At 37.6% G+C, this 26,998-nt stretch overlaps 1 protein-coding gene across 3 annotated transcripts in view; it reads right to left on the bottom strand.

Annotated features, from left to right (window-relative positions):
* Window positions 1-26,998, bottom strand: part of megf10 (multiple EGF-like-domains 10) — a 73,534-nt gene that overhangs the window by 22,707 nt on the left and 23,829 nt on the right. For all 3 annotated transcript variants that reach the window (XM_022681303.2, XM_022681300.2, XM_022681302.2), the window contains exons 4-8: window positions 25,896-25,996; window positions 22,448-22,540; window positions 5,781-6,027; window positions 5,337-5,457; window positions 4,993-5,129 (exon numbers count right to left, since the gene is read on the bottom strand). In XM_022681303.2, the coding sequence (XP_022537024.2) occupies window positions 4,993-5,129; window positions 5,337-5,457; window positions 5,781-6,027; window positions 22,448-22,540; window positions 25,896-25,996 (699 nt within the window). The remainder of the gene's footprint in view (window positions 1-4,992; window positions 5,130-5,336; window positions 5,458-5,780; window positions 6,028-22,447; window positions 22,541-25,895; window positions 25,997-26,998) is intronic.

The following is a 26,998-nucleotide window of genomic DNA, read 5'->3' as shown; positions in this document are numbered from 1 at the left end:
TATGCTCTGCGGGAAGGCCCCGCACCCCTAACACGGACACACTTGTGTGGCAACACATGGAATCTGTCCAGCACCACAGAGGTTTCCCCTGGCCTTGGGTTCCATGCTGAATCTCACATATCTCCACATCCTGTGGACATGTTCTACAGAGCTGCATTCATCAGAGAGGAGGCTGTGATTTAGACCAGTGTCTGGTAACAGCACAGCCTTTCTGTCAGGGGTTTGAGAGAGCGCAGATGTCTCTATGCAGAAAACAACCATTAAAATGGGAGATCATGTACGTTCTCAGACTTTCCATACATCCATCCATTTATCTCAGTTCTATTCAGTCCAATATTTATTGACTTGCTGCTTTAAGAGTTTAGATGGTGGGCTTGGGAACAGAAGGTTGCCAGTTTGATCCCCTGAACAGGCAGGAAATGGTTGCGGTGTGAGCAAGGGAACAACACTATCTTCTCCCTCAATATCCATGGCCGAGAAGCCCTTCAGGAAAAGGTTCGCTCTGCACAATTTTAGCCATGATTTTTAAGTAAGAAACTGTTTTGAAGGCCACCTACAAAAGATTTAGGCCAGAGAATAACAGGCGCTTTGTCAGTCGCTAGCTTACCTGCTAGCTTGGTTGCTATGTGTAATCAAAAAAAGGATTTCAAGAGCTCATTGAATGGCTGCCAATGGCTTGAAAGCCTCAGAAAAATATCTGTCTCTGTCCATAACTTTAAATATGCTTAAAAAATAATGCAAAAAAATGTGTCAAAGTAAAAATTCAGTGTTTGAAATGTTTGTATCAAATCACAGTAGCAGTTAGTTAATTGCCTATAAAACTCAATTGAACTTCTAGCTAAATTGTAGGTGGGAGAGTTACAGTATATTGTCATACATTTTAACTCAATTATAATTCAAACTTATTACAGTTTAAACTATTTCACTTAAAAAAGTTAATTCCAAAGACATTTAAAAGGTGCAACACATTTTCATAGTAAAAATGTGTTAACGTTTTTTTCTTGTGGTTTGTGGTTAAAAAGAATAGTGTTAGATATTTTAAATGTTTGATATGTCTTAAACTCTGAAAACAGTAAGGGATGCACTGTAGTATTCTGTTGGGGTATAGGTTAAAACAATATCTATACATATGTCTCTCCACTCTTTTTCTTTTCTTACATTCTTGCTCTGTCTGTAACTTTCTCCCCTACACACACTTTCTCTCGCTCTCATACTCTCACCTCCCACTCTCACTCCATTACTCTTTATAGTCTCTCACATTCTCTAATCTCATTCTATCCCATTTACTTTCCCTCATTCCTACTGTCTCTCTCTCTCCCTCCTTTTTGTCTTTCTGAGCTTATTATCTCTCCCTCCTCTCTGTTGTTTTCTCTCTATACGCTCTCTTACCACCTCTTTTTTTCTATCTGTTACTTTCCATCTCCACAAATACACACACACGCGCATCCCCGTTTGAGTCTGAGTTGATTATTCCTCAGCCCATAGGGTGTGGTGGACTGGGGCCTTCTGGATTTGGCCGGAAGCCCTGTGTGACGTCTGGCGTACCCAAAGCTCTTATTAACTCATAAAAATGCACTTGCGGCGCTATTCCTGTCGCTTCCTGGCCTGCTTAAATATATGGTTCCAGCACTCTGATACTGGTAATTATGGGCACTGGGTTGTGCTACCCAAGTCTCAGGCTCATTTCTAATGTAGTCCCCAATTTCTGCTTCCAATCAACTCAGCCTGGCACCAATAACCACTGCACCCGGAATGATATTATCTACAGTAGACAGCCTTTAAAAACACGGTTATTCAACCTTATGAAATAATAGAACCATTTAGATGGTCCTGAATTGGTGAAAAACATTGTTAATGATTCTATAGAGCACCAAAAAAATCCACTATAATTATAAGTTACACAACCCCTTTTTTGAAATTTCAGATGTCACAGACATAGGATTAGTATTGTGACATTTGACATATTCCATGGAGGTTAAAGAACTGCAATAGCCAGCCAGATATGTATCGTATTTGAGGCCACAATGAATCCACAATGAATTAAATCCAATTCAACATGTGTAACTCATTCTAATTTAAGAAGCAGGATTCTGTGGCTGATTTTACATGCGGGGTACCTCAAGGTTCCATCCTTCACCCTATTTTATTGTCTTTTTATCCTCATAAAAAAATACTTTTATTATATAGCTGTGATCATAGGTAATGTGCTGAACTGTATTTTTTATTATTTTTTGCTATAATATAAAAAGTGCTATATAAATAAAAGGTCTAAATAAATCCTGAAGGTCTACCTGAAGGTCACTACAGTGGCTATATATATCATGGCTCGGCAATAGGTGGCCCGTGGGCCCGTGAGATTGTCTAAACTATAATGAAGGATAATGAAGAAAAAATTAAATAAAAGGCTTCTCTGGCGAGCTTTTATTTACATTTTTTTACCTGTTTCTCTAAAATCGCACTTGCCGTGACTTTAGTTTCCGCCCATTTTTGAGCACTCTATCTCCTTATATAGCCGTTTTTTCCTGGCTGTGTCCCAATTCACTAGCTGGGGCAGCTGTAATGTATTGAATCGCAACCCTGAGGACACGAGTGCTGCGTTTATTTATTTATTTTTTCCTTTCTTCTTGGGTTTACCTGTTCTGCAATTGGGTTCAAAAACCCTCTGGGCTGGAGAGCTACTAGTCTGTTGCATTCCATCCCATTACACTTCATTTTACAAAACAGATTTGTTTTTTGTGGCCCGCCACATAATGGTTTGGAAAATATCTGGCCCGCGGCCAAACTCAATTGCTGACCCCTAGTATATACTATAGTATAAAAAGAAGTAATACAGTAAGACATTGGTACTGGTCTACTATTTCAAGAAACCAGCCCAACACTGTCTCAGACAGACCACTAGCTTGTCATTAACACACCAGTACTCTTCCTGCGTCTCATCTTCATCCCTAGCTCTGCTCTTCTTCTCTCTCTGTGTGCTTCCTCTCAGTCCAGCTCACTTCCTTCCTGAGCGCAGGCTTTGGCCACAGCTGTTTCTGGCACTGCGGTGTCGTCCTCTTGACCTACTACTGCTGCTGCGCTCTTTCTGAACTCCACCACATCAGCCACTGAATCAATCACACACACATAATTTAGCCACGCTATGCTTCTTTCTTTGCGCCAAGATCGTTTTAGAATATATGCAATATATTTAGAAAATGCAGCCCCAGACTAAATAAGACTTTTTGGACCAGGAGGGGGCTTTGTGGACTTGTGGAGTGTGACTGATATACTGTTAGTATTTAACAAGACTCCAAATCAGCTCACTACACAAGGCTTCTGAAGGTGTCCTGCCGTGATCAGACTTGTTGTTTCAGGATATCCCACAGTTAGCAAGCCATGCGATGGACCTTCTTTATCCAATCCAAGGGCCAGTCCTGATCATCAAGGTCAGAACAAGGCCAGACATTTGCACAGAAAATGCATGTACACAACCACAGACAGACATATGTGTGGATTCTGCTGGCTCCACACAGACCCTGTGCTGGCTGTGTTTTACAGCAGTGGAAGCCACAGTGTAAAAGTGCATCACCACAACCCAGAAGAGGAACCAGTCTCTTCTTTTCTCCTACTCTATTTAGTCTTCTTCTCTCGTCATCTCTTTTCTTATGTTCCATGTACTTCCATTTACTTTTTAAAAATATATTTGTCTCTTTTTTTCAATGTATATTAACTGCAATTCCCCATTCTTTGAATGCATTAATTTATAATTGATTTTTGGGTTTTTGTGTAGATGGAGCACCATCATTCTAGAGAACACAGTTCAACTGCTGCACAGCCAAATAATGGAGAGTTATAGTCCTCTAACCTATGCCTGATATTAGTTATGGCGCCAATAAGTTTATGTTCATCTGTTCCAGAAAGTCTATATTATTAGCAATACGTTTTTACAGAATATATACAAGCTGTATGTGTGTATTTGCATGTCTGTGTCAGCAGTGGATGCAACTTAAAGTAGATTAATGCATTTCTTAAAAGGGCTGTCCAAAAACAAAATACAGTGTATCATAAATAGCACAACATCTAACTTATAGAGCTTAATAACAGGCACAACTTTTCCCTACTTCACTGTTTATTGTATGACACTTGCTCTCTAACAGAATCCAATTCAATAAACTAAAATGACAAACAGCTGGTCAAGAGTCAACTAAACAGTCAATTGTTCTATTACTGATGGTCTTCTAAGATGAGAGATCTGTATAAAACCTATACAATTCCTATGTATTTTATTATTGGTATATTTTAGTTTCTTAATAGATTCAGCATCAATATAAATAGTCTAAAATTACAGCTTTCTGCATTTTAACAGCATAGTCACTGTTTCATGTCTAATCCAGGGTGTGAAGCTCCAAGCAGGTCATTAGAACATGACTTCACACACTAATAACACAGAGTATTGTGTTGTTCACTCTTTAACCACGCACAGCAGGAGCTGAATATGTTTGCATGATCTTACAGAGCCAATTACAATTAAGAACAGTAGACTTCACAGTTCAATTATCATGTGACCTTCATGTGGGTAAATTAACCATAGATCATCCATCGAACATACAGACCCCTAGCGAACTGTATCTGACCTAGTCTGCATGCAGCCAGCCAACTGATGCTGTCAATATGCTCAAATGATCAATTTCGTGATCAAGGCCTTGAAGCCAACAAACATTGCTTTGGACTTTGAAAAAAAGCTACAAGGGAGAACTTTCAGACCTTTTCGACCCACTAAAAACCTATATAATGTAATGTATGTGCAAGATATGCCACAGATAATGTAGTGTAAACATTACTTTACTAATGCAAAACATAATTATGGCTTGCAGGGATTTCACAGCTTAAGAATAGCAGGCCTTATGTTGTTTCTCTTTTATTAAAATGCAACATTTTGTGCTAAATCTCTCAGATTCAACAGGACACACACAAACACACACATGAAAAAACACGAGGATAACTCATATTTACCTTTCTCCAGTGTAACCTGGGCTGCAGAGACACTCTCCAGTAGATGATGAGCAGGTGCCTCCATTGTGGCACTGACAGTCCTGAGAGCAGTTCCTACCAAAGCGACCCTGAGGACAGGGCTGTCCACAAACCATGCCCTACAAACAAACACACACACACACACACACAATGTATTGACTTAAAAATATAACTAATTTAAAATATGTATAAGAGATGTATATAACATAACATTAACACAAAATTAAAACGATACGCTTTCAAAGAAGATAGAGTTTCAAAGAAGATTAAAATAATATGCCATTACAATTTTTCCGAGTAACGTCCCATATTAACTGCATAATTACCATCCAGCCTGCCGGACAGGAGCACTCTCCAGTCACATGGTGACACACTCCGCCATTCTGACAGGGACAGCGCTCCTCACACTGCTGCCCGTGCTTGCCTGGAGGGCACAGATCCTCACAACTGTAGGACACAGCAACAGAGATATAATGAGACCAAGCAAGGACATATGTCTATATGTGTCTCTAATCAATCCACTCCAAAAACACTATAAATATTGCAGAAGTAGATGATCCTTGTCTCATTGTGTCCCACCAGCCTTAAATAGCTCAGGTCATAAGTAGTCCATAAACAGTCCATATCATATGTTTTGATATGCAAAATATAAAAAATATGGATTTCCTAGGCTTTTCTAAAACAAAAGAACTTGATGTCAAATATAAACACTGCTATCGTGTGTCTTCTGTATATTCTGTTGTGTGTCTATAATGATGTAGGCAACTCACAACGCTCCAGTGTAGCCGGGGCTGCATGTGCACTCTCCTGTGATGTGATGGCAGGTTGCGTTGTTCTGGCACAGGCATTTCTGCTGGCAGCCGGTTCCGTAGGTGCCTGCCTCACAGCGCTCCTCACAGCGCCAGCCGCGGTAGCCAGTGTTGCAGATACACGCGCCCGTGATGGGGTTACACAGCGCCCCGTTCTTACACTGACACCGGTTACTGCAGTGAGGACCCCAGTGATTACTGTCACACGCTGAAAAGAGGAAAAAACACAAATGAATTCTTCATTCATTCACTCATTCATTCATTTATTAATTCATTCATAAACCATTAAAGCTGAAATCTATAAAGAGTAAACTTGTTTTTTAAATCTAAAATTAAGACAATAAACAATAAAAATATATAGAAATTAATTTTAAGAAACAGAAAAGCTGAGTAATTCATATTTCGTACGCATGATCTCCAAATAATTTATAATGCATAGTAATATTTTATAGTAGTCACTAAACCGTTCTTTGTAATTAAATAATATAAATAATTCATAGTGAATCCTGAATATTTTTAGTAATAGTGAAAAACTACATAAAACCCATATTGATGAATTTATAGTGGATTCTAAATAATACTGAAAAAAAATCATAGTAGTTACTGAATAATTCAGAATACTTACTAAATAATACACAGTAGATAACTAAATAATAACAAAATTATTTATACTATTCTTCGGACAATTCATACTGGATACTAAAAAAATCATAGTGGGTACATTGACATTGAATAAATCAGTACAGTAGATACTGTAGTATATATACTATAGTAGTTTCTAAAATATACGTTTATAGTGAATAACCAAATAATTTATGGAATTAAAAATCTAAATAAGCATAGGCTTTAGGGGGGGGCTAAACCTGACAGAAAAAAGAGTGGACACAGAATAATTGATAGTGGATCCCTGAATAAGTGAAAGTATTTATTACATAATCTATAGAGAATGCTGAATAATTTATATTAGTAACTAAACAATTTTGAAGTGAATACTGAATAGTTAATAGTTGTTACTGAGAAAATAACATTTACTAAATAAATCATAGTGGATAATTAAAACTTAAAAATAAGCCTAAGCTCTAGTGGGTTACACCCGACAGCATACAAGCTAATCAACCAATTATTTTTAACATCCATAAACATACTATTCTCAGCTTCATTACAATCTCATCTTTAAAGCACCATCTACTGAAGGAGCAATACACCACCCAAAGCCACAGCTCCACTGCGCTGATCTGATCAATCCTGATTCAGCGGTAACCTCACCCAGTGCACCAGTGACGTCTCCCCACACAGGAGAACCCCAAACACACACACACACTCCACACCACATGTTTATTCTAGTACCCCTTTCATTTCCTTGAAGGCAGTTTCTGTGACATCAGCCCAGGAACAAAATGAATTAAGCCCAACTATTCATTAGTCCTCTGAGGTTTCAGGTTTAAAGACTGTATGTTTTAGCAAACGAGTCTAAGAGAGAGTTAGTTAAAGGGGTTAAAAGGACAGTTTATGTTTATAATAAACATTTATGATGAAAGAGTGCAAAATGTCAGCTAACGTTTTGGACAGCGACATTTTGAATATACATAGTGTTCTTCATCTACATATATTTATTTTATGTCTAAATGGATTAATACATTTCAGATCATGCAAGTCTGGGGAATGAATGGGTTATGTCATGGTAATAGACAACTAAACTGGTGTCATCATTCTGTAGTCATTGTCATTCCTGTTAAAACTGTGCTCTAAGATGGATTTCTCTATGACAGAAATGAATGAGAACTGAAAAGAGTTGCTGGCAAACAAAAGTGTTTTTTTCCTATGTACAGTTTGAATTTGAATAATTTAGACTCCTCATACTAACTGTAAAATGTCATGTTTTGAGGCTTCATAGAATTCACTATGAATTCTTCACTGTATCAGAAGGTGCTGCCCAAAAACTTAAGCTGAGGCAAAAGTGGACCATGCAACATGACAGTGACCCAAAACCACAAACTTCTAGTAAATCCATATGTCTCAAAAGAAAAAGTTATTGCCAAGTCAAAGCCTGGATTGTAACCTAGCTGAGATGCAGTGGGGTAATTTTAAATATGCTGTGTATTCAAGAAACTCCTTATGTGTCACACAAATGAAAGAATTCAACGAACCAGTCTCCCTGTCAATGTCAGAGACTGGTTATAAGAGATGGTTATATGAAACTATATATAATTTCTAATTAAAGTTATTGGGCTGCTTAAAGAAGGAAAGAGTACAATGTTCTAAAATTCTCCACACAATACATGCACATTTATGTTCTTTACATTTACATTTCTTACTGTATGTTTAAAAATGATTTATTTATTTAGTTATATAAGCTCCATATCTCAATGCTGTTCAAATGAAGCTCAAATGTTCAAAAGTGTTTTAAAATAAATAAAAAAAAAACACCAACATTTTTCCCACTGATCACACCGACAACTGTCAAATTAGGTCTCTAAAAAACATTATATCATTCTATATCAACCCTCAGCAAAGTCATTTAAAATCTTTGGCAGACAGACTGTGATTGATGCATGTGGAAATGTATGCGTGCAAGTCTAATAAAGCTCATTATATAGTCCCGTCCAACCCACAACACACACACACACGCACACACACACATTAGACTGAGCAGGGCATGTTGGCATCACTGACCACACACGTTATGGTTGCCCTGATTAAAGCAGGTCCGACGATGATGAGAGGACGTGAACATTCACCACAGGCCATAAAAAATCTACCATAAATCTGACTCAAGAGGAGAACCCAGTGATTGACGTCTTCGCACGTACTAGTGCATTTAACATGTGTGGTGATGTCACAAGCCAATGAGGTTAAATGACCCCAAAAACACTGTTTCACCCCTCCCCTCCCTCTTCTCACATTTGCTGCTTTTGCTGACATGCCCTGATCCTTAGCCTCGGTTTACGAGACGAGTTAAACATGGAAGTGTTGCTGAGGGAAACTAGCAGCTGTCCTCTGCACTATTTACAGAGCAGTAAAAGTTCACTCAAAGCCTGAGAAAAAAGTGAAAAGAAAAATAAACTGACTGATCAAGTGAATTCTCAAGAAAGACAATCACTATTATGCATCAAAAGCTAAATGCAATTATATATAGATATGAACAAAACATAACTTTTCTACATTCAATATTAGGAAATGCAGTCAAAAGGCTACTTTTCTACATCAGATAATCCTCAATGCTAATCAAGAAATATTTAAGTGGCAACAGTCAACAAAATGCATTAGAAGTCCAGATTACTGGACTAATGAACTGGCTAAAAAAACGAGATTACCAGATTAGCAGCACTGTTAAAGCAAAAAAAAAAAAAAATCAAAATCAGACATGCCATATTGGTACTAATGAGTCTCAATATTGGATGGATGTGCCAGGAAGTGCTAGACTGGATATTTGAAGAAATAAAGTATTAATTAATTAGTTGACCCTGATGCTAATATGTTTTCTTGGGTTTATAGCAGAAATTTAGCTGTTTTTTACACTAGATTCATTAAGTTTTTATCAGAAAAGTAAACATCTCATTACAAAACTATCCACAATGCCAGAAAAAAGATTAACAATAAACAAATAAATGTAATCATCCAAGTAAAAAAAGACACGTGGAAGCAATCATACAATAAAATACAAAAATAGCAAACACCTTACAGACAAGGACCATGGATTCAAAAACCTCGCAACTCCAGCCAACTGGCCTCCAACCAACCCACATTCCCTCAAAACTATCTGTCCAGTCTGTTGAATGTTCTTAAAGTGCACCACTTCTGAAAAAAATTGGCCCAAGATACATTTTCATGATCAGCAAACCACAATTATAGCACAAAACACCATATTCTAACCTGTGTCCCTGTGCATCATGGGACTAAACACGCTGTAAAAACAACTAAACATAAGACTTTCTCTGAGAATGCATCACACTGTTCCATGTCCTATTAGCTGGCTTTGTGCAGAGCGTGCGCTAGTGCTTTCTGGCCGTGGTGAAAAGTCCACAGCGTTTCCGCAGGGCAACAACAGAGCGCTTCTGAAGGGCCAGCACGGACAAAAACCTTCTCTTATTCAGAGAGCTTCGTCTCTGAGACCTGACCTAGTTAAGGCAGTGGACCTAGAGGCCTCACCATGCTTTCTAACACCCCCCCACCTACCCACATACCCCCTATTGTCCCACTCAATAAGAGACTAAATGCCCCAGAGAGGAAAGGACCTCTCAGAATAAGATTCAGGATCACAGATGGGAATTAGTCTGGATCTGTACGTATTCTTAAACACAAAATGAAAATTATATATACAGTACAGCTCATAGTTTTGTCATTAATCTGCCGACTTGGCCTTTTTGCATTTGGATTTACTGATTCACTGGGATAATTTTGTAGGGCTGGCCCGAATAGCGTTTTTTGAGCTCCGGATATTCGGCACTGATTCGAAGCGAATATTCGAATATTCGTTTTTAAAAAAAGAGGTAAAAAAAATAAATAAAAAAAAGCAAATCACGGCCCCTTTAATCCACTGAAAAATGTTCAATTTGCTCTGACCGACGAGACATATTCACCCCGGATTTTTGGTGTTTTTATCCCCCATATTTTTTCTGTGTTTTTAGCTCAGATTTCTTTGTGTTTTCATCCCGGAATTTCTGCTGCCTCACACGCGGCTTATCCGCTGCATAAGCAGGCTAGGAGGCTGCTGCTGCACGGTTTCTCCGCTGCGCAAGCCAGCCCAGTAAATTGCTGTTTGCTTAAAAAAACAAACAAAAAAAAACGTTTGTTCAGGAAGTATTTTATATTCTTAAACATTGGTAATTATATTAGAGGACAGTCATTGTAAACTGTACTTGGTCTATTTCGGTTAAAGGATTGTGCAGGGCATATTACTGATTTTGTATTTTTGCACTTGGGCTATAAGCTCAATATTAAATATTTCGTTTGTTTAGAAATTATTTTATATTTTTAAACCATGTTAAATTATATTAGAGTAGAGGAAAGTCATTGTTAATGACGTTATTGTACTTGGTCTATTTCGGTTTAAGGATTGTGCAGGGCATAGCCGTATTACTGATTTTGTATTTTTGCACTTGGGCTATAAGCTCAATATTAAATATTTCGTTTGCTTAGAAATTATTTTATATTTTTAAACCATTTTAAATTATATTAGATAAGAGGAAATTCGTTCAGACATCATTTTTGTAGGCCAGGCTTTTGTAACCGATTTAGCCCCTACTGTTGCCACATTACCCCTTACGTTTTATTATATAAATCAGTTTCGAAGAGCCTGCATTTTTTTTATCATGTATAATAGAGGTCTGCGCGAGACTGATTTTTAAACCCACTCTTCCACGCTCCCGCGTTTCTGTCTCGTTACCGCTCCGCAAAAAAATTGCTTCTTTTAATCCCGCGCCCGCCCGCCACATAGTGCGGTCCCGTTCCTTACCCCAGTCCAAACACCATCGGTGTGTGCGTGTGTGTGTCGGTCCATCCTGCGCGTTGAGAGTTTTCTTTAGGTTTTTTTTTTTTTTTTACAATTATTACAGTTTTCTTAACTATTTATTAATTTGCTCCCGCATCGTCTGGATTAAACTCCCGCTCCAGCCAATAACAGTTCAGTTCTGTCCCGCGCGCAAGATATTCTGACGGGACCCGCGAGAACAGAAGTGGTTAGAGTGAGGTGGAACTCTGGAAAGGAGAAAAAAAACGAATATCCGAATACCAAAATTAAAAACCGAATACCTACTCAACGAACGAATATCCGAATACCCGAATATTCGGGTCCAGCCCTATAATTTTGATAAATTTTCATTTATATGGTTATTATTGTATTGAGTTGTCTTATTATTATTGTATTATTATTCTATGTTTTTACTTATTAATTTCTTTTTGTTAAATTAATTTTAAGCAACAATAGCAAGAAACAGGACTGTTGCCATGTTTCCCTTCTAATTCAGCAGGTCTCGCTGCTGGGGGCGCCTAAGTAAACAAAACAGTAATTCTTAAAAATATATATTTTCTTTCAAAGTCAAACAAGAGCTGAATGTTATGCTGCACAGATTTTTCTCCTAAAACTGTTTATTTGAGTGAGTAAAGTGCTTCTGTTTATTTACAGTAAGCTTAGATTGCCAGTATTTTATCGCGGTTAGCAGCAGTACTAGCCACAGTTAGCAGCAGCGCTAGCCATGGTTAGCAGTGCTTAGCGTTAGTAAATGCCGCCTGACAGCACTACACTGAGGAACCCTGAGTGTTCCGGTAAACCAGGGTGCTACAAGCTAGCGGTTCTATAGTCCGATATACTCACCTCTGAACAACAAAAAAGCTAGCACTTTGGTTAGCGTCTATTGATAATACTGCTTAATCTCGGCACTGGAGAACTAAACTGAAACTCCTGTATAATGCTGTATTCAGCAGAGTGCTTTACTGCTCCTTACAACCTGATTGGTACAATTCATACATAAGGTGCACTGATTTATAAATACAAAAAATATGGTATTTATGGTGTGTAAAAATTATCTATTATTGCTTTATTAATGTAATCCAGGGTATTAAGATAAGACAGCTCTATATAGATAGCATTAATGTATATGTCAGAACAAAAGAGCATGTAAAGGAACCAGAAACAAACAAAAACCAATTTTGTCTTTGCAGATCAACCATGTTTTGGGTTTAGAGGAAAATGTATCATTTAGATTTTTGCTGCACTGTTTTGTGCTATAAATAATGTGCAATAAATGTCCTTGTCTTGATTAATTTGCAGCATACAGATATAAAATAGCTATTATAATAAAACAGAACCGTGAAGCCAACCACAACAATCCAAATTTGGCACCATACTTCAAAACATTTCCAATTACTTTACACGGTTGAGATAGAAATCTGCAGTGTATCTGCAGAGAATTGTGAACACACGCTGTGTTTCTGCAAATGTGGTTTCACACATCTTTTACAGACTCCTTACAAACTTAACAGATCTTCAGCATCCACACTGTGGGAGATCGAGAAGACTGACACTTTTTCACAATGTGTTTGACTGTTCTGACAGTTTACCATGAAACTCAGCTAGACAACCTGATAAATTAGGCAATAAATTAATAAAATAAACAAAAGTATTCATAAAAAAGCAGGCAAACATATTCATGAAACATTAGAAAGAAAGATACAATCGGTGATAATAATAATGTATCAATTAGGTGGTTCCTTACCAAAGGCAAAAAAGGGAATTCCAAACCAAACTACTGAGCCCTAATGGGACCAATGCAAAACATATAAAATCTGTATTCAAGGTTAAAAAAAAGTATTGTTTTGAAAACTAATACTTTATATTAATTATAATTTTAATAATTTAAAGGTCAGCTCTGCATTACGCACCTAAACTTCTGGACAAAAATCAGACCATGGTTGTGTTTGTTACACTGTACACTGTTTTTTATCCAGTTAATTTTGGTTTCACAATGTAACTTAATAAACACCCTGAACAACCTATGTGGATAATGTTTCCCTACACTTTAGACTGTCAGTCTGATGACAGCATGTTTTCAATTTGGAGAGTTGACTGCTCAGGTGTTGTGTCAAATTCTGCCTCCCTGCCAGAATATTAGAATATTAGATTTATTTTATTTCTATTTATGAATAATGTTAGAAATTTTACATGAATGGAAGTAAAATGTTGGCAAACACTGTTTCTTTTTCTTCTACTATTGTTGAATAAGTTATGATAGTCTGTCCCAACTTCCTGCAATTGCTCCAAATGTCTAAACTTTACAAAACGTTTTTTTACACTAAAAACAAACCAAACCATGGTCTGAGACAGAGACCACCTGTTTAGGTTCTTTGGTCCAGACCATGGTTTGCAGCACATTTCACACCTGCTGTTTTGGTTTGGATCATGTGAAGTCATGTGAAAACACCTTAAGTCTTGATAAAAAAAAAAAAGTTTTTTCAATGGAGATTTCTTAATATCCAAAACAAGGGATAATCCATGAGCCCTTGTATGTAAACTGGTGGCTACATCTGTTGTACATAATGCCCCATACACAAGCCTCTGTTTTTACTGAGATGTTTACACTGAGAGCCAGATGTACATATGAGTGCAGGCGCACTGCAGAATGCGCCTTGATGCAGCCGCAACATGCACTCGTAATGCATCTATAATAAACATTCAGTTTACTACGGCTGCAGCTAATCACGCAAACTGTGCGCACACTCGAGAAGCACAGGGTTTGTAAAAGGTGCAGTAAAATATTATGAGGCAAAACAAAAGAAAGCAAATGAGCCCTAAGTGTTGACGATGAACTTGTAATAAATGTTGACGATGAATATGTAACAGACAAAGTCCCAACAAAACATGGGTGTAACCTAATTTGGCTAAACTAACAGAATGAACACTGTAAAACAGTGTATACTGCACTGATAACACTGATACACACATTCTACTATAATCTAAACCCCTGGTAAATTTATAAAATGTAGAAATGTTATGTATCACTGTATCATTATAGTACAGAATCTAGCCATGGTTTGGTAAACTTGAGAACAGCATATCAATCTAAATGGACAATTATTTTAAAGTGTACCAATAGTTTTCAAAGGCAGAAAGAAATCATGCAAAAATTAGCCCAAACGTTGATCAATTCAAAGGCACATAATATGTCTGCTCATTGTCAGTCTCACTCACGAGACAAAACCTCACAACTTATACAAGGGTGGGGTATCCTAAGCTGTCCCCAGAGGTAACTGTACTGTAAGTGTATTCTATACAGTATATACTATCCAGCTATCTGTACCTAATACTGTAAGAGAACAGCAGAACAGAGTTCTGTTTTAAAGAGAATATCTCCACATCATCACACTACCACCACCATGTTTAACTGTTGGCATGATTTCTCGTTTTCTGTAGCATTTCTCCAGATGTAACAAAAGCCAGGACCCCTGTCATCAGCTGTTCCACTTTCAACTCATCTGCCCACACAAAATTACTTAATTATTTAACTCTTAAAAATTTCACACAATATAAAGAACTGCTAGATTTAAATCAAGATGACATGCATGATGAAGAGAGAAGTGCATATCAATTTATTCCATTCACATGGCCCACAGACTGCACAGTGGGACGTGTGGTCTAGTCTAAAAAGCCTGAAACTGCTGCAAAAGCTTAGTGTTATGGGTCCTGAGACTCAGAAACAAAGGCAATTAGACCGAAATAGAATACGCAGCAGCTGACCAAAGAGAAACTTAACACTCAAACTATCATAATCAGGTTAAGACAATAAGGCAACAGCAAAATAAAGCTATAAGATCCCAAACTCAAAGCATAATCCATCAGTTTCAAGCTGCAGTCGTGTGCTGACCTTTCCAAATCCCAGCGAGCGGAATGACGCTTGTGGAAAAGTGTCAGTTACTGAAGGAAAAACAGTGGACGTAACTGACGCTGCCAGTTGTTGAGGCCCAGTTGGACTAAATCTCGGTACATTCCACACATTGACACTGGCAGATAGTCCCTCTTTCTCATTCTCTCATACACTCACATACTTACACACACACACAGGACTAAAGATGACCCTAATTTTAACATCAATACAGAGAATATAAAGCAGTTAAATAGAATGACAATTAGTAATTGGTCTAAACAGCATGGATGGGATTCAATGACATTTTAAAGCTGAATTATCTGAATTAGTCTTAATCTGTCATCTTGTTAGAGTCCAGCCAGATCATTTATAACAATAAACTCAATAGACTTGCATAAGAGCTTTGAAAAGAGCCAGGATTTTTAAAGGACTTTTGAGGGGAAACAACCAGTAAAACAGAACTGATGATAGATGATAAATGCTGCAATCTGAGTTGTGCTTCTTTAAAAAATCCACAAATGGTAATATTTATAGCCACTGTAGTTTCTGGTGGAGAGTCGAATACATGGTTTCAACAGTTATGATCAGTCACTGAGGGAACATAGACTCTTGCTGACTTATATATTTAGTTTCTCCTCAATTGAAATTTCTTTTGATTATGACAAAACAATTGGCAAAAAATATGCAGGGAACATATGCAGGGAAATATCCCCACAGCATAAAACTACCAACACCAAGTTTGACTGCTGGTCTGATGTTCTTATTTTGGAATTTTATCCTTTTTTCTCAACTAGATTTTCTTTATTATGACAAAAATGTGCAGGTATGTGCAAAACCTATGCAAGAAAATTATCCCTACACCACAACACTACCACCACCAGGTTTAACTGCTGTTTTTGATGTTCTTATTGTGCAATTACATATATTTTTTCTCCTCAAACTAAATTTGTTTTGATTATGCCAGAGAATTTGCAAAACAATTAAGGAAATAATTTTAAAAGGGAACTTATCCACTTAACATGACACTACCACCACCAGATTTGACTGCTCGTCTGCTATTCCTACTGTGGAATAAGGTGTTAGCATTACTCCACTTACTCCAATGTTTTTTTTCTCTCACTATTCCACTACTGGAAATCTCAGTCAGTTTCCCACAGCACATTTATGAAGGTTATCAAGTTACACCTGTTGTGTAAACATAGCCCTTTTTCATTTTTCTGAATGATCTATTTTGTGTCGCCTCAGAAATTCTATGTCTTACTACTAAAAAATGTGACAAAAAAGTGACAAAAAAAAAATTCAAGGAAAATATCTTTAAAAATGATTAATCAATTTAAGTGGCTAACTATGCCAAAGAATGTCAGGGCAAAGTGTTGTTGGGCCAGCGGAAGGTGGTTCCACTGCACCCTCTGGTTTTCTCACCCTGGTATCAAATGATCTGAGACATGCATACAGTATATAGACAACATACACAGACTAATTCTTGCCTTACAGTACAAACCCAGTTGTTGCTTCTTAGTGCATGCCCCCAAAAGTGCTTTATTCTCCACTGAGGGGAGCTTAAAATAAGCCTAATGCAGCATAAAATCACACCCAGACTGGGTGTGAAACCAATGGTCGAACAACTGTCTCATAACAAAGTGGACACTTTGAGACAGCACTTTTAGACAGATATGGAGTTTCAGCAGCCCCTTCAAGAAGGTAATAGTGTTTTTATTATAGTTTCCAGTGGACAAGCCCCAGAGCAGACAGACGCTGAAATACAAACCTCGACAACAGCTGCTGATGATTAATCTAAAGGCATTACTATAAATGAATGCAGCCATTTGCGATTGAAACTGTAGAAATGTTTTCCTAATGCTAAGGTATTGTTACGTTATTATAGCGGAAAATCAGGCTAGGAATTGGTAAACTTGAGAACAGCATGTCAATCTAAGTGGGCAATTAATTTAAAGGTGACAAACGTTCACATGTGGTTGTGTGTTTTTGTGCTGCACTGTAGAAATGGCAGTTGAGTTACAGACATAAGGAAATCTAATTACTTCACACTAACTAGCAAATCCATAACAGCCAAACAGATTTCAACATAATTGCTGTTTAATGGTCTCCACCACCTATTCATTCACCATCACTGTGTAGTCATTCCCCCATGCTTCCTTTTCTTAGGTAATCCCTCTTATGTTTTTCTATTATAAAGATCGAGTGTCTGGCTACAGCATTGTAGGTCATAAGAGCAAGTTAAACTTTCTTGTTCAGCAATAACATTTTTTTTTATCAGTCAACACGAAAACAATAATTTGTTGAACTAAAATTTTGTAGTTATCTTAATAGCCTGAACACAATCATAAGCACTGTTTGAACAAGCAAATCTAAGTTGGTTAAATAAATAAATCTTTATAGGAACGACTAACAAAGACTTAACAATGTGTTTGTTGCAATAACTAAAAAATAACTAAATCTTGTTGCTTTACAATTGAAAATTGTTAAGCCCTGAGGTCATTTCTTACATTTCCACCCCTGCTTTGTCCTTGTGTGTGTGTGTGTGTGTGTGTGTGTGTGTGTGTGTGAGAAGAAAGTGTTTTTCTCCTTCATCGTTCCTTGAACCTGATAAAATCCACTAGACACATTGTTAAACTCCTCTGACCTGAAACTGAACGGCTATACGGTATAAATCAGTCTCAGGATCTGAGCATCTTTAAAGGAAATGAATGTCATATTAGTGTGGATCTGGGGGTTCCTTCACGAGACCCCCTTCAGAGAGAGGGGATCAGAGTTTGCCCCTGAGCCACTGAGCTAAGACTGTTGCTGAGAGAACAAATGGATTCTCAGAAAGACCCGGAAACACAGCGGGGCTTTCGAGTCAATCCTAAACTACAATATACTGACAAAAGTAATGGGACACCTGCTCTTTTACTGTTTCTCCTGAAATCAAGGGTATAAAGAAGAGAGTTAGTCTGGTTTTGTAGGAGTAACTGTCTCACAGTCTATCTCAGAAATAGTAACAGGGGAATAAAAGAAACTTAATAGTCTTAATTGTCAGTTTATGACAATGTAAGAGCATTTCTGCTGGTCCATTTCTACAAATTAGAGCTGGATGAAATGGCCACCATTTAAATCACAATTTATTTCTTAATTTCAGTTAATACAATATAATTCCAATATTGATTGGAACAAACTATATAAAAGCCACAAGAAACAGCAGAGAATGCCCACAGTCAGTGACAAATTCTGTAAATAGTGTATACATGAATATCAGAAATGTGTTTAAAATCATATAACTGCTATTGAAACATTTTTTATTGAGATATATTTATATTGCATTTTTGTCCTGCCTTAATTTTAAATATGTTGAAATATTTTTGCTGTTTTTGTGAGAGCACCTGAAAATGTACATAGTGACACATATAATGCATTAAACTAAAACTGAAATAATTTGAATCAAGTCAAACTAATGCACTATTTTTTTATTTTCAGTGGTTCGTAAGGCTCATTTAGGCTTATTGAAAAATACAGTGCTTCACAATATAATATTAATAAAACACATTTCCGCTGTATCTAGCATAGAAACAGCTTACTGAATCAAGTATATTCAATATTGAAGCTGTTTTAATTGTAGACTGCCAAACATAACAGTCAGTCACGTTTAAGGCACAGCAATTGTCACACTCACCAATACAAAAAACAATAACACTGTGAACAATGTACTGCCTGAGGTGTCTTTCCAGTGGAGATTATTGATCACTGGGACTGGGTCAGTTCATGTTTATTACAGTGATTAACTGGCGTGTCCCCTCCAGACACACTGAACTGACTGGGGGGGTGGAGAAGTATGAAAACAAACACTCTAATACCAACCAATCAGGCTAGACCTTTCAAACTCTGACAATGATCAGTCTTTGGTTTCTCTTTGTCTAGGGGAATTTTTCTTGCCACTGTTGCTTTGTACTTTCTCAAAAGAGGCCTGAATTGGAATCTCTGTCCAGTTTTGTGATGACATTTCTGGTAATCTTTGACTACAGGAAGTGTTGCTCCTCCAAATCAGTGGGTGGCCTGGTTGAAGTTGTGCCTGAGAAGCCTTAAGGCCAATTCATACTTCTGCGTCGAACCTATGTCGTAGCCTACGTGACGCTGTGTACCTTACGCCGTAGAGCGCGTGCACCTTTATGGAAATTTAACTACGTGTCGCGCCATGCAGACAACCGCAGCTGTGATTGGTCTGCCAAGCCTCGCTACCCATTTCACACATTCGCGGTTTACACTGCAGAGTGACACAGAGCCAAAGATACGCAACATAGAAGTAAAAACTCTCATTGGGCTATGTTGTAGGTTTGACGCAGAAGTATAAATTGGCCTTAAAGTTTAGTTAATGCTGGATCCAAGATGGCTGCCAGAAAGAAAGGACTGTTGTCAATCATTGACAGTATATATTAACTGGACCAAGCCATCCCGCTGATTTCAACTGAGCCAGGTGAGGCCAATCGTGTCACTTCCTGATCGGCTTCTCATGGGGCGTTAACAGGGAAAGTGCGAGATTGCGCAGGCGCCAGCATGACGCGAATCGTCCGTGTGCCTTGCAAAAAAACGTACTGTTTATAGGAGCTGCACACTATTAACTCCACAGTGAGAAAAGCTCCATTCTGTCCCTTTCATTGAATGAACAGCAGATATAACCTAGAATTACTGATATCCAATATTAGTCCACGGATTTACCGAAGAATATTCATAGTTTGTCTATATAACAAGCATTTCGAAACTCTGTAATGAGAATAATACATGTGTAATATAAATTATAGTTATATCTATACATTATAATTATCATAGTCTATCTTACTTCTATTTACTACTATCCTACTATCTACAATGTATTATAACTGTTAGTAGTAGTATTATATTTGCATAATAAGAGGTTACTTTGACCCTGTTCTAATTCAGTCAGCTCTGTACTTTTATATTAAGAGGAGCAACTTCTCCAAACATTACAGCACGGTATTTTGGGTCGCGTTTTTTTACGTCATCGTTAGCATAGTTGTATAAAAACGTTATTTTCTAAAGCTATGAACAGATTATTAATTTTATGGATAAAATGACAGAAAATCTGTTCTTTGTAAAAAAGAACACTGGCCGTGTCATAATCGAAAACGGCTTGGAAATACATTTATTACTTGTTCAAAGACACCCCGAAATGAATGGAAGTGAATGGATAGCTTTGCTCAAATGGTCCTCTCATCCCTCAGCAGCACACTTCCGGGGCACGATTTGGAAGGGAAAAGCTGGGGGCCTGTTGTCAACATAGGCTGTGTTTTTAGTTTGGTTTTCAATATCTTATCTTAGGACTACTTAAATTAGTAATTTGTTTGTTTTAATGAGGTTCCTGTTTTACGGAAGGGCTTGTTAACTTTATTTTTGCCACCTGGGGTTTCAGAGACCTCACACCATGTGGGACCTGGTGGTCTGGATCCTTGTATTGATTCTTTGGGCCGAGATCTCTATTAAGCTGTTTTGTGACATTGTTGTAAAAAGAGCAAAATAAATATATTTGAATTTAACTGAATTGAATAGAACAGGTTCTCAATACCTGTGACTACACCGTGTCTTAATTACACTGCTACACAGCTAAAAGATCCTGTAAATTAAACACTGTTAACCACACCTATGACTTCTAACACCATTGTAAGATGCACACATAATCATAGGGCAATATGCTAAGCCAGTGAGCCTTTTCATGTGGGCACGTATCCCCTTACCTCTGCCTTTCTAACAAAGAATTCGAGACCTGTGCTTTCAGAGCTCGTTTAATCGCTTTGTCCAGACGGACTCGCCGAACTTGTTTAACTCCTGAGGGACAGCAGAGAGACTGCAGACATAACAATGCCCTCTTTAGAAAGACCCTGAAACACAAGACAAGCAGATGGCAGAGACCCCAGCTGATTCATCTGAGCTGCCATTAACCCTACACAGTCAACCTACACACACACACACACACACACACACCTGGCAGATGAGGGCACAGAGATCAGGCCTGGCTTCATAGGGCTTCATAAAAGTGAGCTCATAAAACTAGGTAAATAAAGGAGTTCAAATGCACAAAGAAAGACAAACAAAAGATGAATAATAACTCTACTGTCTAATGTTTACCTTACATAGCTCAACAACTTTAAGCCTTTAAACATTCAGATAATTGATGAGCAATGAAAATAATTAGTAGGAAAAGAGTAGTGTCCAAGTACTCAAGAGTAATAGAACAGTAGTACCTCTATTGGATACTGGATACTTAGCACCTCTAGGCTTAGAAACATTTAAATACAAAAGCCAGATGCTCAATAGCCAACAGCTAAATACACAAGTTATATAGTGTTTGTTATAACTGACGTTGTCACAAAAAGGTTTTAGTGGAATAAATATAATGTAACTCATTTCTAAGTAAAACTAAATGTATGCACACATTTCCGTGAATATGACATACACTTACACTGATTATACTGATACTGATTTATACTTCATATGAGGTGAGCTTTATGAATTACTTAATACAGTGTATTAAGTACATTGTGTTAGCAGTGTGTTAGCAGAGTACAATAAATAACTCAACAACTCAACTGCTATGGTTCTGCCTATCTTAAAGAACACCCTTTTTACCCAATTGTTTCCTATCTCCAGAACTCCCCCATCATTTGTAATGCTTCTGATACTAGAGACTGGTAAAGACTTTTTGAAATGCCACCAGTGCAGCCAATCATAGACAGCATGGCTATTTGCTCTTTCTCAGGCTCCAGCTGCTGATGCTGAGGTAGAATAACCCGGGTTTGAACTTTAAGCTATTAAGCCATTTAGAGCCGAAGTTCAACACTGACAATGGCAACATAAACAACTATACAGCTGTCTTTAACCAATTGTCATTTTTTTCTGTTCTGTAATAAAGACCAAAGGTGATCTGGCATCACAATGTCTCCAGGCCTTCGGAAGTTGTGACACATGACAACAAATCATCTATCTACCTATCACATTTCATGTCTTTTGTGAGGTCAAAAAGTAAATGCAGTAAGAAAAATGCTGCCTCAGCCATTGAGGAAGAGCACTGATAGTGTTTGTATCCATGTGTTGTCTATGTGGAAGAGCCAAAACCTTTGGCGTCACTCTGGTTGCCTTCCGTTGTGCGCTGGTGTTTTTGAAAGGACTGGCATAGACAGCCGGTGTGTGTGTGTGTGTCTGTGTGTGTGTTTGTTTTTTTGTGTGCTCTGGGCCAAGAGTGCGCTAAGAGACAGGACTTACCGCTGGAGCAGTCAGCTCCTCCCCAACCGGGCTCACACTGACAGGTGTTGGGGGCCACGCAGCGGCCGTGCACACATTTCTCAGCACAGTGGGCTGGAGGGGGTTGATGTGGGGGGGTCCACCGTGGGAGGAGGGTGTAGAGGAAGAGGGAGAAAAAGAAAAAACACAGGAAAGTAAGGTCAGATTTCACCCTTTCAAATGTACACAGCCACACAAGTGAAGACGAGCTTGAGGGAAAAACAAACATGAGGGGGAAAAAGCACGCTAGCCTGCTAAACAGAGTAGCGACCGCTTAAACCAGTGGCTTACAGGGTGTGGTAGCAAACAAACCCAGAATGAAAAAAGTATTTCAGGCTTTAAAAAGCTATCAAAGGACATTATCTTTGCTTTACACAATGACAGGCCCTTTGAACACATTCAAAAGCTTTGGCTTCAGCTACTGCTGTTCTACTAGCATTAGTACAAGACAGCGAGAAAGCAATTACAACTGAATGAGACGGCTAAAGGCTAACACAGTGGATAACCTACACTGGGAACAGAACCAAATCCATTAAGCCACGCAGCTTTACGACATTACAGCAGACTTTCCATGATCTGGACCCAGCTCTGCTCTTAAAGCCGACACATCATTTGCCGTGCCATGAATACAGGCCCTCTGAGGAGAAGTTGAGGCTAATTGTGAGTGACTGTTTGTAAATACGAGATGACTGGTAAATCTGATTTAGGGTTAGCCGTGAGGTTTCATTTCCCATGACAGTGTCAGGATTCCAGAATGAGAGTTCACACACAGGTCACAGTGTTAAAAGGTCTTGCTAATAACTGCAAATTATACAACCTAGCACAGAGTGTCAATTAAACCAAATACATTAAATACAGTAAAGCCCAATGCAGTTTGAAGGTGGGTGGTTCATATGAGGTTCAAATGCGAAATATATCATGAACAGTGTTAGCAAATCGCAGATTAAGGGTTGCTCATACCTATAGTTAAAGGAAAACTCCCATTAAATAAATACCTAATAAAGTCAAACTATATTATCTCAGCCATATCAAAACCCCACAACTTCACTTTTTATTTCTTTTCTTTATTTTCTTTTTCTCAGCTACATCACTTAACATAAACAGCATTGGAATTCTACATGTCTTTTTTCCCACTAATTGTCTCTCACTCCTAACATATGAGACATGTTCTTTAACAACCATATGTCTATCCATCCACCATCTAGCTACCTATCCTTTTAACCACTCAAACATCCACTCTTCAATCCAACTACCTATCCAACCATTCACCTAATCTCATATCTGCCCATCAACCCAACCATCCACCCTCCCTACATCCATTCATCTATCTATCTATCTATCTATCTATCTATCTATCTATCTATCTATCTATCTATCTATCTATCTATCTATCTATCTAATGGAAGTAAAGTAGTACAATGCTACACTTAGCAGTTTTCCAGCTTTTTAAGCTTAATAATGATCAGAAGTTTAGTTTAAATCATATGACAGACTGTAATCATAAGTTACAGATGTAGGGTCATTGATTTGACTTAGTTTTACTTTCAAAATTTAAGGAATTTGTATCTGGAACTGCAAGGAAATAAATTTGTCTTTATAAATCTGTATTTATGTACCGGTAGTTAAATCTGCGACTGTATTTTTCTGGAGCCATGAGGAAACAGAGGGCATGAGAAGGCCCCTCATGTGACTGCAGCCAACTGTACACACAACAGCTCCTTTTCAGAGCCCAAAGAAAGTCCCCTTTCAGCAACAGGGGGTCACATTTTCACATCCACTCTGATATAAAAGCTGACTCATCAGGGATAAAGACTTTAATCATCTGCTGCTCCACTGCAGACATGTTTTACTTCAATAGCCTAACTGACCCAGGCATGGCCTGTCACTAATAATCTGTTTATCAGGCATGTTAGTGTCTGACTACATTAACAAACCAGTGAAAATGAGGACTTGCACATGTTTAGCTGTGGGGAACGCTGCACTGCTGCCAACTGTGGTTTAATATCTCAATCAGATAAAGGAAGTATTGTGTTAAAATCATATCCTTCACTTATAAATATGTTTATTAAATCTTAATAATTTGATGTCTTCACATTTTGACAATTCATCATGTTCATCCCACAGTAATAATTCTCCCAAGAAGTCTCCAACAGTTAATTCACTCCTTAGTGTGAACTAAGGGCAACAAACCGGAGTTAAAGTATTGGGTTTTGGAAATCATCCATATATAATCTTTAACCTCCTCTGACTTCTCTGGCAGTCAGTGAGTTTATTCTGGAGCCTACTTATATTATTCAGTTGCACATGAGCTTGGCCAAGACCATGAGATACACCATAATCACACAGCTGTTCTAATACAATGCCACACTGCATTTGTTTTTAACGTAATAAGTATGCATTATTGATATATAGTTAGAAATGGTAATTTTTTTTATTAAAAAAAAAATGTAGAAAACTAAAATAGAGACAAAATATGCATCTAAAAACACTACAAGTAGAATATATCGTCCATATATATCCAATTAAAAACGTGTCTCCAAAAGACAACTTTACAGGAGTGATAAAACCCTTTTCACTTTAAATAAAAATCAATGTAAAAAGAGCTCGATCATGTGATGTCAGGATAAGACTTATTTTCTTGAAATGGCTGTGGATCTGGGACTGAATATATAATAATATATTAATTTGGACCTACCAAGAAACAAGCGTTGTTTGTGCTGTTAGCGCAAAAACGCAATACCAGTATCAATAAACCTAATAACATTCTAGAGTATTTAAATGACCTTAATTTAAACGGAAAGACCTTCTGAAACAGTTGGGTCAGATTCCCAGACAGGAATTGAGCCTAGTTTAGGACTAGACGTCTAATGCATTCATTAGAAGGGGCGTCCACAAACATTTGGACAAGATGTAAAAATTATATATATAATTATACATATATATTTTTTGGTTTTTAGGCAGGTGGCTTACAATTTCAGAGAACTTTTAAAGGCAACTACATTTATCATTATGTATATTAAGGGCACACAATCAACTCATTTTACTTGGATATTTAATAAAATATCTGAATAAAATGAACTGCACTTCTGTAAGCAGATGTTATCAGTTGTTATGAAAATATCTTTTAACAGCGCGCTTATGAAAATCTATAATTAAAAACTGCCTGGGGTCGCTACATCCTCATGACATACAGTTCTGCATCATACATTTTCCTGGAAATGCTGTGCTTTGAAGTATTAAACTAATTGGCTGTTGGCTGAATTGAGATGCTGATATCTTAGTTAGTAATAATAATAAAAATAACAACAATAAAAATAATAAAAGTTATATCCAGCTTAAAAACTTAATCTTGCAGTAATTTACTACTAACAATAAAGTTATTTTATTCTATTTATAACTGTTAAAAAGCTGAAGAGACAGCATTACTTACGAACACACATCTCCATGCTCTCATAGAACCCAGGGCAGCATTGAGACTTTCGGCGATACATGGTTTTCTCCCCTCTCCTGTAGGCCGTCTTGTAGCTCACCCTGAAGACAAAGAAGAGACAGTGTGAGAAATATAACCTTTATAAAAAAAGAGGCCAAGAAAGAAATTTCCTTGTCTATTTTGTCCCTATAAAGATTATTATGATATTGTGACTTAAAGAAGGAATTTTAAAAGTTTCAAAAGCATCTGGTTTTAGGTTTGTTAAAAACAAATAGGACCCTATCTTACAACCTATGCAAGTAGTGTCGCAATGCCTATTGCTATTTTCACACCTTTTGCCTGTATCGTTTAAATAGCAAGGTGCATGTGAATATGGTCACAAATTTCTGACTCATTGGTATCTTGGCAACAGGAAACATGGGTTGAAGCTAAAAAGACATCAACAGTCAGACGTTCATTGCTATCATGGCATTAAATTGTCAACACATGCGCATTCCCAATGCGGGTACACTCAGTCTGTTTAGGCACACTCGGCCACACAACAGTGCACAAACCCATAGCAGGTGTCAGTTGCCAGCTATGCAAACCTTTACATCAATAATAAACTAAATAAACAAGTGTGAACAATCAGATTAGTTTGCTGAGAAGTGTTGGACACATCCAGGTGGCTGCACCCCTCAGCAATGTGCAAAAGTCAGAGCGCACCTAACTCTTAAAGAGAATGGTAAGTGACACGCTAATTTTTTTTTTTATTGCATTTCACACCCAAAACATACCCATGATTTATTAAGTTGCACTAGGTGTACTTTTCCCGCTGTTATGATAGCAAAGACACACTGACATGCCCTAAATCAAGCTGCATGGTGCATGGTTGATGGCTCGTCTAAAGATGTATTTAAAATGATATATTTTAATGTGAATAAAACATTAACATTACATTAATACACGTTTGTCTATCAGATTACTTACTTTTATGTCTTCTAGCAACAATATACTGTATGCATGGTAACACTAAAATATTGGGTAAAATTTAACAAAACGGTTACATTAATTAACAGTACTTACGACAGAACGTCTCAAATAATTGTTAATTAAAACTAGTC

The sequence above is a fragment of the Astyanax mexicanus genome, chromosome 20, assembly GCF_023375975.1.
Source record: "Astyanax mexicanus isolate ESR-SI-001 chromosome 20, AstMex3_surface, whole genome shotgun sequence".
Classification (NCBI taxonomy): Eukaryota; Metazoa; Chordata; class Actinopteri; order Characiformes; family Acestrorhamphidae; genus Astyanax; species Astyanax mexicanus.
The sequence above is the reverse complement of the archived record's forward strand: the minus strand, read 5'-3'. Positions and strand labels throughout refer to the sequence as shown.